At 42.9% G+C, this 13,774-nt stretch overlaps 1 protein-coding gene across 1 annotated transcript in view; it reads right to left on the bottom strand.

Moving 5' to 3' along the window:
• SPATA5 (spermatogenesis associated 5) overlaps positions 1-13,774 on the bottom strand; it is a 595,351-nt gene that overhangs the window by 75,841 nt on the left and 505,736 nt on the right. The window contains exon 15 of the mRNA XM_040330544.1: positions 5,866-6,030. Within this exon, the coding sequence (XP_040186478.1) occupies positions 5,866-6,030 (165 nt within the window). The remainder of the gene's footprint in view (positions 1-5,865; positions 6,031-13,774) is intronic.

The raw sequence follows: 13,774 nt of genomic DNA, 5'->3' as shown, positions 1-13,774 counted from the left end.
TTAGAACAAGGTCAGATGACTACCTGCTTTGGGTCACTGAAATTGCATAAAGCTCTAATTATTATCACATAAGCTACATCTATCTTTTTTAACAGCGTATAAATAATATTTAAACAAAACCTTATTTTCTTATTCACGTCTTCTTGAATATAGCAATTAAATATGTATTTGCAGTTTAAGCAGATGGAAGAATTTGCGATTTATTTTTGCTCCAGCTCAAGAGGAAAGGAGGTGAGAAAGTCATGAAGGGCAGATAGACAGGAGAGACGGAACTTAGGAGGATTAAACGACGTCTTCTAACAATACAAAGATAGGATCGCATAGGAAATATGAAGCCCCCCAGGCAAAAGAACAAATATGCAGCTGTTAATCATTTCATTACTCTTGTCACGCAACTTGTGAGTGATTTCTTTGCTGTCTGTAATCCAGTGACATGGTTTGCTCAAGTCACTGAGCCAAGGAGCTCAATATGTGCACCTATGAAGGGAAAGAACTTCTTTTGTAAATGTATACTTTGTGTTGTAAACCTATTCTACAGCAGGATAGGGTTTTCATTACCTGATGATGCCTGATTTCATCCACAATATCTATACTTGCCATCAGTATTTTCCTGAGCCTATTTAATAAGGCTGATAAAAAACAATGGCGATGTGCAGATTTTACCTTTGCATTTTGTTTAGGGCAGGCAGAGCGAGGTTGACTTTCTATAGATTACTGTACAGCATATTGTTCTTAAGACATAAGTCCAAAGATATCTTCCATTTAAGGCGTTCAGGTCCTATAAGCGGTCTCAGAAATCTAGAAAAGTTTCTAAAAGCAAAAACCCACCGATTATCTAAAGCAGACCATACACCAATGGTTGCAGGAGAGAAATTAGCTTGATTCCCTCATCAACACAGACAGTGTTGACAGGGGAATCCCTCCTGCCGAGTCATTGTATTCTCCTGATAGGGTGGGTGGGGGCGTTAGCGGTAATCACATGTAGGATCCGGCAGGCTGGTTGTATCCAAGCTGATCGATCAATCAACTTGGCACATTCAGTCTGCCTATACATGATTTGAGCCGTCTATGGCCAGCCTAAGGGTCAATTCGTCAATCGTTTTCAAGTAGAGTGAGCAGAAAAATCGAAGTACTAGGATGGAAGATTTTTATTTTATTTTTTATCAAGCCTAATGGTAATTGGCAAACTATTCAGTAAATTTGCTCCTGAGAAAGCACTATTGAATTCCAAATACAGATTCCAAAATACTTACCAGAGCCTCATCTCTTTCCAGTGATGTCCATGAGTGTCTCAGTAGTCTGGGACTCTCCCTCCTGATTGGCTGAGACACAGCAGCAGTGCCATTGGATCCTGCTGCTGTCAATCAAAGTCAGTTAGCCAATAAGGAGAGAGACTGGTAGGGCCAAATCGCAGCTCTGTGTCGTGCAGCTGCTTGCAGTGGGGGCACTCAACAGGAGGGAAGGGGCCAGGAGCACTGAAGAGGCACCCGAGAAGAGGAGGATCTGGGCTGCTCTATGCAAATTCACTGCAACAGGGGAGGTAAGTATAACATGTTTGTTATTTTTATAGAAAAAAAATAGACTTTACAATCACTTTAAAGTGATATTAACCACTTCAGCCCCGGAAGGATTTACCCACTTAATGACCAGGTAATTTTTTGTGATACGGCATTGCGTCGCTTTAACTGACAATTGCACGGTCGTGCGAAATTGTACCAAAACAAAATGTATGTTCTTTTTTTCCCCACAAACAGAGCTTTATTTTGGTGGTATTTGATCACCTCTTAATTTTTTTGTGCAATAAACAAAAAAATAAATATCGATATATTTTTTTTACTTTTTGCTATGAATAATACCCCCCCCCCCCCCCAATGTAAAAAAAACTAATTTATTCATCGGTTTAGGCCAATATGTATTCTGTTACATATTTTTGGTAAAAATAAATAAATCACAATAAGTATATATTGATTGGTTTACGCTAAAGTTATAGCATCTACAAAATAGGGGATACATTTATGTCATTTTGATTATTATTATTTTTTTTTTACTTGTACTGCAGTGATCAGTGATTTTTAGGGGGACTGTGACATTGCAGAGCACAGATTGGACACTTTTTTGGCACTAGTGACATTTATACAGTGATTAGTGCTATAGAATGCACTGATTACTGTATAAATGAGACTGGCAGGGAAGCGGGTAAAACTAGGGGGCGATCAAGGGGTTAAGTGTGTCCTAGGGAGGTGTTTCTAATTGTGGGGGAGTGTACTGACTATAGGAGGAGAGAGGTCGCTGTTCCTGATCACTAGGAACAGACGATCACACTATACTCCCCTGACAGAACCGGGATCTGCTTAGTTTGCACAGGCAGATCTCCTTTCTGACTCTCTGTGGAGCAATCGCGGCTGCCGACCACATGCATTGGCTCCAGCATGGCATTGCGGGTGCCTCCGGCACTGTGCACGCGCCCACTTATCTATTACACTAAGCACCGTTCCAGTTCAGCAATTCGCACAATAGAGTGCACAATAGAGTATAACTGCAGAGGCTGGTTGGCAAGTGGTTAAAGCTTCACTTTAAAAACAAAACCAAACATGTCATACTTACCTGCTCTGTGCAGTGGTTTTGCACAGACTAGCCCTGATCCTCCTCTTCTCGGGTCTCCTGCTTTCGCTTCTAGCACCTCCCCCCTGCTGAGTGCCTCCCATAGCAAGCTGCTTGCTCTGGGGAAACTTGTTCATGCTTTCTCCTGAGCCCCACTCTGTAGACACACAGAGCATGACTCGGACCCGCCCTATGACTCCCTCCTCACTGGCTGTGATTAACAGCAGCACAAGCCAATGGCTCCCGCTGCTGCCTCTCTGTCCATTGAGGAGAGAGAGAGAGCTGAGAGAGCTGCTGCTCTTGTGCACATTGCTTGATCGAGATCAAGCTCAGGTAAGTATTTAGGGGAGGCAGCACACTGAACGTTATTTTACCTTAATGCAGAGACTGCAGAAAGGTAAAAAACCCTTAGGCCCTGTACACACGAACGAGTTTCTCGGCAGAATTCAGCCAGAAACACGATCGGAGCCGTATTCTGCCGAGAAACCCGGTCGTGTGTACTCTTTTGGCCGAGGAAACTGACGAGGAACTCGTCGAGCCAAATAGAGAACATGTTCTCTATTTCCTCGTTAGTCAATAGGGAAACTTGGCTCGCCGAGATCCTCAGCGGCTTCACAAGGAACTCGACGAGCAAAACAATGTGTTTTGCCCGTCAAGTTTCTCGGACGTGTGTACGGGACCTCAGGCTTTAGAAGCACTTTAAGATGGCATCTTTCCTGGCTGTAAAGGATAAGTGGGTTAAGTTCCACTTCAGCTGGATACATAAACTAGTCAGGTGGCTATTATAAAGAGCATATGCAGTGCAGTATGTTTAGCCTAGGTTCACATTGGAGCGTTTTGTCATGTGAATTGAGAGATCAAATCGCATGACAAGTCGCAGCCTATTGGAGGCAACGGCACTGTTCCAATCGGTTCAACACCGATTTTGCTGTGCTGCACTGATTTGCAAAAGTAGTTCCTGCACTACTTTTGCCGATTTCAGGCGCGATTTCTATAGACATCTGTGTATGAAGCCACACAAATGTCTATCAAGTAGCACCTGAAATCGCGCTGACCTTGCTACTTTGAAATCGTGCTACTTCAAGTAAAGTAGCGCGATTTCAAAGTAGCATCAGTGTGAACCAGGGCTTAAGGTCAATGCCTTTCAAATCCAGTTAGTTAAATTAATAAAACTATGTTTTGAAGATGATATTGAAAACCTTGGGTGACATTTTTCTGAACAATGACATGAAAAGGAATGTCTGAATAGCAGTCAATGGGTCTCCCACACAAACAAAACATGTATAACTAAAACATGGGAGGCTGGACATTCAGCACAATGCACAAACACCATCCTCAGAATGGCTTCAATCAGATGCGAGAACTGCTGATTTTGTCAGCTGCTGAGATTAATGGATTTGGAACATGCACAACAGAAACAATGCTTTCACTGACTGTGGATGGCCAACATCCAATACATATACACTTCTGCAAAGTGCAAACAGAGAACTATCTGACAGAGAGACACCATCTCAACAGATAGCAACACAGATCTAGGGCACGTTATATTATTGTGTCGTTTTCTGTGGCTTTTTGGACAGAATGGAATGTAACATGGCTTCCCAGCAAATAGATATGTCTGGCATGCTGTCAGAGTCTAAGGCAAGGCAGCACAGGTTGTTCTGGAGGATGCTGCTGTTATTGCTATAAACATCTTTCCTGTGTTCGCCTTTAGCTAATTGTAGTAAAGGATAAGCTGTCTGCCAATTTACGTAAGGCTTGAAACCAAAACCTGTCTGAACAAATTTACATAGGAATACTTGTAGCATTTTACTCCATACTCTGGAGTGGTGGGGGTAACCATGGCATCATTATTAACCTGAGACCTGAGGTATTTTTTCTATATACCCCATAGCTTTCTCATGACCATGTCTAAGAAGCTTCATAATTTGAATGAATTTCAACTGGTCTAATTATTACAGATCACTCTATGAATATACAATACAATTCCACTATATCAGATTCATAAGTTACAGCAATATATAAGGTCATTTTTTCAAAGGCAAATACTTGTGTGCAATGTGCAGTGGTGGCCCACGGCAACTAATCAACAATGGTACAATGTGCATAAAAGTTGAACTTTATCCTCCATATCAACTTTATATCGTTCTTCTCTTGCTCCCTCCACTAACAGAACTAAATATATGTTTTTTTTTTTGGGGGGGGGGGGGCACCTTTTTTTGGAGAGTCTTCCATGCTCTTATTTCTGGTTCAGGCCATAAAGACATATACTGCACCCACAGCTTTCTGGGATACCAATGTCATGGGTCCAAGGTGCCCACCGGGTACTTGGTACACAAACTATGTCATCAGGATTCTGGTTGTCTATTCATGCTTTTCGCAACTGCCCCCCCTCCCTGTGACGCTGTGCCTCCCACATTTGTGTCCTCACAGGGCCATTGCACAACCCAAAAGAGATAGCCACCCCCTCCTATTACATCCAAAGAAGATGGCAACACCGATCCAGGGGTGCTGCTATAAAGATGCTTTTCCCTAGAGAACACAACTGGATCAAATGGCTTGTGAGTATGCTTTTGGGGAACATATCGGCTATGCAGGAAAGAGACAAGGGGGAAAAAATGGAGAGGGAGTGAAGATCCTCTTTAATAAAAGTTACAAGAAAACACTGCCCTAGGATCCTGCACTCTCATTTCTTACTAATTTGGTGGTTCCATGTACTATTGTATAAAATACATTCATACATGACTCTCTTTCCACCCCTATTTGACAGTACTTGGTAGTGGCATATCCGGGGAAGAAGGGCCATTTGCACCACTGCCACTTGGAGGGTGCCACAGTGCAGGTATTGGCAGAATGCAAAGTCCTTTGTGTTCCAGCACCCAGCACAGAAACTCTACTCGGAAAGAGAACTCAGCATGAAAGCATGTGTTCAGGTAAGTAAACACTGAACACCAATGCTGGAGGTTGGTTATTATAATTCAGCTAGCCACGGACCACCATGCTGGGGGAGAGGGGTGTTTCAGCCAGCCACTGGCCACAAATGCTGGGGTGAGGTTTAATATTACAGTCCATCACTGACAACAAATGGTATGCAAAATTTATAATTTTTCTTCCCTGGGCAAGGACAGTGAATGCAAGTAGCTGCAAAAGTTGACATTAAATTGAGCCTGTTTTTTGCCCTTCAAGAAAAAAAAAGGCACGGTGACAAAAAAAAGTACATGCTTGACATTGCTGTTATCATGAGTATATAGCATTCATGTTTACCTCAGCTCCTGAATACTGCTGTGTACGCATCACCATCTCCTCTAGGCTGACTTCAGTGTCTATAGGCATGCTTTGGAACCGAAGTCTTAAAATTTCCCTTCGAGTGGCGGCATCAGGCAATGGCACATAAATGATTCTGTCAATACGTCCTGGACGCATCAGCGCCTGCAATAAAAATTACATGTGAAGGTGAAAAATCTACACATTTATGCACAGATCAACTGCTGAAAAAGTTAACCACAACCAAGAAAAATCTGCACTGCAAAACTGGGATACTGGGTTGACAAAAATGCATGCCTGGAGTTTGTATGTTCCTATGCTCCTGCTTCCATTGCTTTCCTCTAGTTTCAAAAACGGACTATAGGTTATCAGACTAGATCAAAAGGGTCTCCTGCACTTGTGTTTCTGTACAACTATGATAGTGACATCAGACTCTAGTTAAGGCCACCACTTATGGAAGCCCAAACACATGTATATGTTTCAGTGCACCCATCTGGACCAGGAGATGCCATTGTGATATCTCTCTCCAGCCCAGATAGGCTTCAAGCCTTCACCATCTACTAACCAGAGTAGTGCAAGTTGACAAGCCAGGAATTGTGGAAAGTTCTTAAGATGTAAATGCACTGATACTGTATTCTTTGCATTGCAGCACTAAAGTGTGGTACACAATGTAAGAAAAAAATGTGAAAATTGGGTGAACGATTGTCTGATTTTCCTTGATGTTTGACAGCAAGTGGAAACCAAAGATGGTACTAATTGGTTTTCCTTGACAAAAATTAATTGTCAGAAGTTCTTGGACAAAGGCTTTTTTTTTGTTAACTTAATTGCTGTTTATCGTTTCTGATCATGCGCAGTCTTTCGTATCTGATTTTTCTCGTACGAAAACGGTACACATTAAACAAAAATCTGTTTTTGGAAAGTCTGAATAGGATGTCGAAAGTTGTGTACACTCTATACAAAAATTTAACGACTCATACAGAATTTTTCTACTAATGTTATCATAGTGTGAACCCCACTTAAAGGAGGCTGAAAACTCTTCAGCTACCCAGTGATTATCTGAGTTTTGTTACATAAACATTTCATTTTTTCAACTTTCTAAATGTAATAAATGCATTATATAAGTCAAAGGAGCATCTGATAACATATTTTTTGAAAAATGTCCCCTCTGGGCAACATCATTTTAGTTTCCGTTGATTACAAACAGTGCATGGTTGCCTTGGGCTCTGGGCCAGTGAGAGTGTTCCCAGCTTCATCGTGTCAGTGAAAGTCATGCAGAAAAATGGAAGGAAGGAGCCTTCCTTCCTGTAACACACCAATAGAGCTAACACCCTTCCTGATGATTCTTTATAAAGGCTGTTGTGCTGGAAACTATCGGCTATGACCTATTGTAACTCTTTTTAACTATGCAATAAATAACATGAAAGCATCGAACCACTGAAGATGTTGTCCTTGTTCTTGAATGTTCCCATCACATGCTGTTAGCATTGGCCGAGGCTGAAATCAGAGCATCCTCAGAGTGCACTCAAACCTAGAGACACCTACATATCTTTGGTATGCTAGAACCGTGAATACGTTCTGACAGGTCTGAAAGGCAGATGTCTCAGGTTTCACCAAGTTTCGCTCCGCTTGTATTAATACAAACAGTTTGAGCTCCTTTTTACAGGGATCTTTTCACATGCAGGCAGAAGTCAGCTTTGGGCCTTTGAACTCATTTTCAGCATCGTAAAACATTTGTGGATTCCTTTGTCAGGCTCATCTACCTACTTGCAGAATTTCATCTTGAAGGTGAAAATAAAAAGCTTCCCTTGGGGGTTACTGGCATGCAGAAATATATCCTTTCCTATATTCCTTACATCACCTGTGTTATACTATTCAACATACAGTACAACGAGGTCATGGGGCCTGCTGCATGAAGGGGGTTTCTATATTTTATTATTATTATTATATAGGTTTTATATAGCGCCAACAGTTTGCGTAGCACTTAACAAAATAAAGGCAGACATTACAGTTAAATTACAATTTGGTACAAGAGGAATCAGAGGGCCCTGCTCATTAGAGCTTACAATCTAAAAGATTATGGGCCAGATTCTCATACATTAACATTGCTCCTGGGCAGCGTAATGTATGTGCTGTACGCTACACCGCCGCAGGTTTACAGGTTTACATCCTGATTCTCAGAACACTTACCTGTAAACTTGCGGCGGTGTATCGTTAATTCGCTCGGCGCAAGCCCGCCCAATTTAAATGGGGCGGGCACCATTTAAATTAGGCGCGCTCCCGCGCCGAGCGTACTGCGCATGCTCCGTCGGGTAAATTACCCGACGTGCATTGCGCTAAATGACGTCGCCCCGTAAATGACGTAAATGGCGTCCAGCGCCATTCACGGACGTCTTACGCAAACGACTTATTTTTTTTAAACTTCGACGCGGGAACGACGGCCATAGTTAACATTGGTTGCCCCTGCTAATAGCAGGGGCAACCTTACGCGTCGCGTACGCTACGGAAACTACGTAAATTCTCAGCGTCGGCCGCGCGTAGGTTCGGGAATCTCGCGCACTAACCTCATTTGCATAGACGAAGGGGAAAACGATGATGCGACACCTAGCGGCGGGAAAAAAAATTACTTTTAAGATCTGACAGCGTAACAGCCTTACGCATGTCAGATCTAATGGTTATCTATGCGCAACTGATTCTAAGAATCAGTCGCATAGATACCCAGGGCCAGATGAGGAGTTACGACGGCGCTAATGGTGTTGCGCCGTCGTAACGCCTTTGAGAATCTGGCCCACTGTATCTATTGAGGTTCTAGTTTATCAATCCCTGTTGTTGTTTTTTTACACAGATTTTGTTATCCAGATTTTTAGCAAAATTGTTTTCTCTTTTTAAGGTAAATTTGTTATGTAAAATTTCCTTTCGGTTTAATATTTATTTCTGGGTTAAGGTAAGGCTGTTTGCATGGGAAAAAAAAATTGCTTCTAATTTTTCACTTTGGAGAGGGAGTTGAAAAGTGATCTTTTATGTGTGAGCATAAATGGTGGAAGCAATCTAAAGCTGGCCATAAATTATACAATTTTCTTATCCTATTTCCTTAATATTTACCTTCAATAATGTAGTGAAAGAGCCTGCCTGACTGCATAAGCCTCGTACACACGACTGTGGACCTCGACGGGCGAAACTCATCGTTTTCCTCCACGAGTTCCTTGTTAGGCTGTCGAGGAACTTGACAATCCAATTTTCTCCGTTCCCGTCAAGGAAATACCTGCTCTCTTTTTGGCTCGTCGAGTTTCTCGACAATTTCCTCGACGAAAATGTACACACGACCGGTTTCCTCGGCAAAAAAATATCTCCCAGCAAGTTTCTTGCTGGTTTTTGCCGAGAAACTCGGTCGTGTGTACGAGGCCATACAAGTGTTTAGGGATCGACCTCATAAGAAAATTGTAGCCAGCCTAACAAAATATGCTGGGATTTGGCTGTTGATGCCCAATTGTGCCGAGTTTAAGGCCGCGTACACATGATCGGTTAAACCGATGGGAATGGTCTGATGGACCGTTTTCATCGGTCCAAACCGAGCGTGTGTGGGCACCATCAGTTATTTAACCATCGGTTAAAAAAAAGCCAACTTGTTTTAAATGTAACCAATGGATTCCTAACCGATGGGAAAAAAACGATCGTTAGTAGGCACAAAAATCCATGCATGCTCAGAATCAAGTCGATGCATGCTTGGAAGCATTGAACTTCGTTTTTTTCAGCACGTCGTTGTGTTTTACGTCACCGCATTCTGACACGATCGTTTTTTTTAACCGATGGTGTGTAGGCGTGATGGATCATCAGTCAGCTTCATCGGTTAACCGATGAAAACGGTCCATCGTTCCGTTCTCATCGGATGGACCGATCGTGTGTACAGGGCTTAAGAGGCATAGAATAGGTGATGAGCACTCTGATGGCAGACTTTTCAGCTACCAAGGCCACTTACCTAAATGCGGTGTTAGCTTATTTTTAAACTTAATTTGAGGTCTCAGTAATATATTTTTTTATGTTTTGTGCTCTTTATGACACTGGTTGATTTTCAACCAAGATTGTTCTCATGTAACATGTTCCAAAGGCGAACTTAGCCTTTAATTTGTTAATCAACTTGCTAGTCCAAATCTGCTAGTACATCTAACACTATCCTTTCCCAAAACTGACAATGAATGCTGTTTTCAAAAGGGATCACTGTTGCTTCCTCAACCAGTGTGGAAACACCCAAGGACAGAAGTGAATTACTGGCTAAATGACTAGGAGAAAATAAAGGAAGAAGCCATCAGATTTAAGGACTAGTATGTTTCCATACATTACATATATAAATATTAAATAGTTTTTTTGGGGGTTTAATACCACTTTAGGGATGCCTTTCTATAGTAATGTAATAGTATTCCTAGAAAAGCCCTACTGTACAAGTCCTAAGGGAGCACAACATGTCTCCAAAGGTGCCTGGCAACTGGCGGCCCTCAAAATGGGCATTGTTGGCTTTCAAGTGGCATTTAGCCTAGGTTCACACTGCTGCGAATTCAAAATCGCGGTAAAATGCGCGATTTTACCGCAATTTCGCGGCCGCGATTTTGCCGCGATTTCGGCCGCAATTTAATGTAAATCGCAGCCCGAAATCGCAAAAAGTAGTACAGGAACTACTTTTTGAAATCGCAGATGCGGCGTCGCACTGATTAGGACAGTGCCATTGCCCACAATTGCCACCGATTTGAGATGCGATTTGACATGACAAATCGCATCTCAAATCGTTCCAAATCGTACCCAGTGTGAACCAGGGCTAAAGGATGTACTACATTACATTCTTCCAGCTAATAATTATGTTACTTTCTAGTAGTGTATCCCATACTTTCTGCATACAAAAACTTGTGCGGTGATCTTATCAAACAAATTGGTATGTGCAAAAATGCAAAGAAAAAAGAAAATGAAAAACAATCTCATAAATTTGTTTCCGTCTATAGAACATGCTGTGGGCAGCACAGTGGCTAAGCGGTTAGCAACTCCGCCTGGCAGCACTAGGGGTGTCGGTTTGAATCCCAACCACGGCACTGCCTGCCTGGAGTTTGCATGTTCCTCCTGTGCCTTTCCCCCCACCAGGGCTTTTTTTCTGGGGGAACTTGGGGGAACTCAGTTCCACCACCTTTGGCTCAGACCCTTTGGTTCCTGCTCACTACAATCATTTGTAAACACAGAAGTCTGGTTTCTGTGTTTACAAGTGACAGCTCTGGACTCTGTGTGTAACCCCCCTGAACTCTGCACTCTGTATGTAATGCAATTCTGGTATTTAATGCCTCTTTAAGACCCTTCTACTGTTTTTGAAATCTGAACGGGGTCGTGGTTGAGTTCCTGCACCTATTTTCTGAGAAAAAAAGCTCTGCCCCCCACACTTAAAAGACATGCTTGTAGATTAATTGGATCCTGTCTAAAATTAAAATGGCATAAGTATGTACATGTATGAAAGTGAATTAGGGACCTTGGATTGTAAGCTCCTCGAGGGCAGGGTCTTATGGGCATGTACAATATATGTGTAAAGTGCTGCATAAATTGTTGGCACTATATAAATACCTGAAATAATAAAAAAAATTAAGTAGTACTCCAGCCTAACAACTACTGTACATACAGCGGAGATATTCATGTATGACCCTTTAACCTTCCAAAAATGTTGTAACTGTTTAACCGCTTAACGACCGTCGCATGTACATATACGTCCACAGAATGGCACGTACAGGCATATGGGCGTACATGTACGTCCCTGCCTTTCCGCGGGTCCGATCGGGACCCCCCCCCCTGGTACATGCGGCGGTCGGAAACCCGCGGGGAGTGATCCGGGACGAGGGCGCGGCTAGAAGCGTTTCTAGCCGCCCCCTCGCAATCGCTCCCCGGAGCTGAAGAACAGGGAGAGCCGTATGTAAACATGGCTTACCAGTGCTTCACTGTGGTGGCTGCATCGATCGTGTCATCCCTTTTATAGGGAGACACGATCGATGACGTCGGCCTACAGCCACACCCCCTTACAGTTGTAAACACACACTAGGTGAAGCATAACTCCTTCAGCGCCCCCTGTGGTTAACTCCCAAACTGCAACTGTCATTTTCACAATAAACAATGCAATTTAAATGCATTTTTTGCTGTGAAAATGACAATGGTCCCAAAAATGTGTCAAAATTGTACGCCATTATGTCGCAGTCACGAAAAAAATCGCTGATCGCCGCCACTAGTAGTAAAAAATAAAATAATAAAAATGCAATAAAACTATCCCCTATTTTGTAAACACTATCAATTTTGGCGCAAACCAATCGATAAACGCTTATTGCGATTTTTTTTTACCAAAAATAGGTAGAAGAATACGTATTGGCCTAAACTGAGGAAAAAAATATGTTTTATATATGTTTTTGGGGGATATTTATTATAGCTAAAAGTAAAAAATATTGATTTTTTTTCAAAATTGTCGCTCTATTTTTGTTTATAGCGCAAAAAATTAAAACCGCAGAGGTGATCAGATACCACCAAAAGAAAGCTCTATTTGTTTAAGAGCCACGTCGCACGACCGCGCAATTGTCTGTTAAAGCGACGCAGTGCCGATTGCAGTGTTTTTTCTAACATTACCTTTACAGTTTGTTGTTGACAAGCTGTCTTTATTGTTCAGTGAACAGGTGGAAAAGTGACGATGGGAGATGCAAAGCTGAATCAGCAAACATGGCTGTCACCTGTCCAAATTTCTATCTGTGTGGCAAATTTATGCCTCACAAAAAAAGGCAGAGCAAGACTCGAAATCCCTTGGCAGGTAAAACATGTACCGTATTTTCCGGCGTATAAGACGACTTTCTGGATGCAAAAAAATGCATCCAAAGTCGGGGGTCGTCTTATACGCCGGGTACGGTCTCTGCCATCACTCACTTTTTTGTGAATAGGCGGTGCGGTGACAGTCTCCGGCTGCTGAGAGCGTCAGTGATTTAAAAGACGCTCCTTCTTCTCAGCGTGTTCTGTGATAGGTGGAACACAAATCTTCCCAGCAGCGCCTCTGTTCTGTGTTCCTCCTATCACAGATGCCTTCTCATCCTTGGACAAGATGAGAAGACGACCGTGATAGGCGAAACACAGAACAGAGGCGCTGCTGGGAAATTTTGTGTTCCGCCTAACACGGGACAGTCTGAGGAGAAGGCGCGTCTTTTAAATCATTGACACTCGCAGCATGGAGACTGTCACCGCACCGCCTGAAAAAAAAGTGAGTGATGGCACTGGGGGGCAAGTTCAGGCACAGTGGGGGGCAAGCTCAGGCACAGTGGGGGCAAGCTCAGGCACAGAGAGGGGGCAAGCTCAGGCACAGAGAGGGGGCAAGCTCAGGCACAGAGAGGGGGCAAGCTCAGGCACAGAGAGGGGGCAAGCTCAGGCACAGAGAGGGGGCAAGCTCAGGCACAGAGAGGGGGCAAGTGATGGCACAGTCGGGGCATGTAATGTAATGGCACAGTGAGGAATGTAATGTAATGGCACAGTGAGATTTGAAAAAGCCTGTTTCTGTCAGCGGTTCTGGCTACCCCTTAGCTTCCAGAAAGACTAGTAGGAAGGGGGTAGTCTTATACAGTGAGTATATCCCAAAATCCAAATTTTTCCTGGAAAATTAGGGGGTCTTCTTATACGCCGGAAAATACGGTATGTGTATGTTCAGCAGTATATTTCATTTTTAGCATGGCCCTCTGCTTTAGACGTTAGTGTAGCAGGTTCTTAGGCTACAACATTTGAATCAAGCAGGTGAAAGCTATCCTTGTGTTCTTAGCACAACACAAGTGACCTCATTGCTTTCTCTGTACTCTGTGTACTCTCACTAAAACCTGGCATCTACCCTGTGGGTGAGTACTTCTTCCATGCCAGCTTGGTAAAGTGTTTC

The sequence above is a fragment of the Rana temporaria genome, chromosome 1 (assembly GCF_905171775.1).
Source record: "Rana temporaria chromosome 1, aRanTem1.1, whole genome shotgun sequence".
Classification (NCBI taxonomy): Eukaryota; Metazoa; Chordata; class Amphibia; order Anura; family Ranidae; genus Rana; species Rana temporaria.
This window is presented reverse-complemented; position numbering and strand designations above follow the sequence as displayed.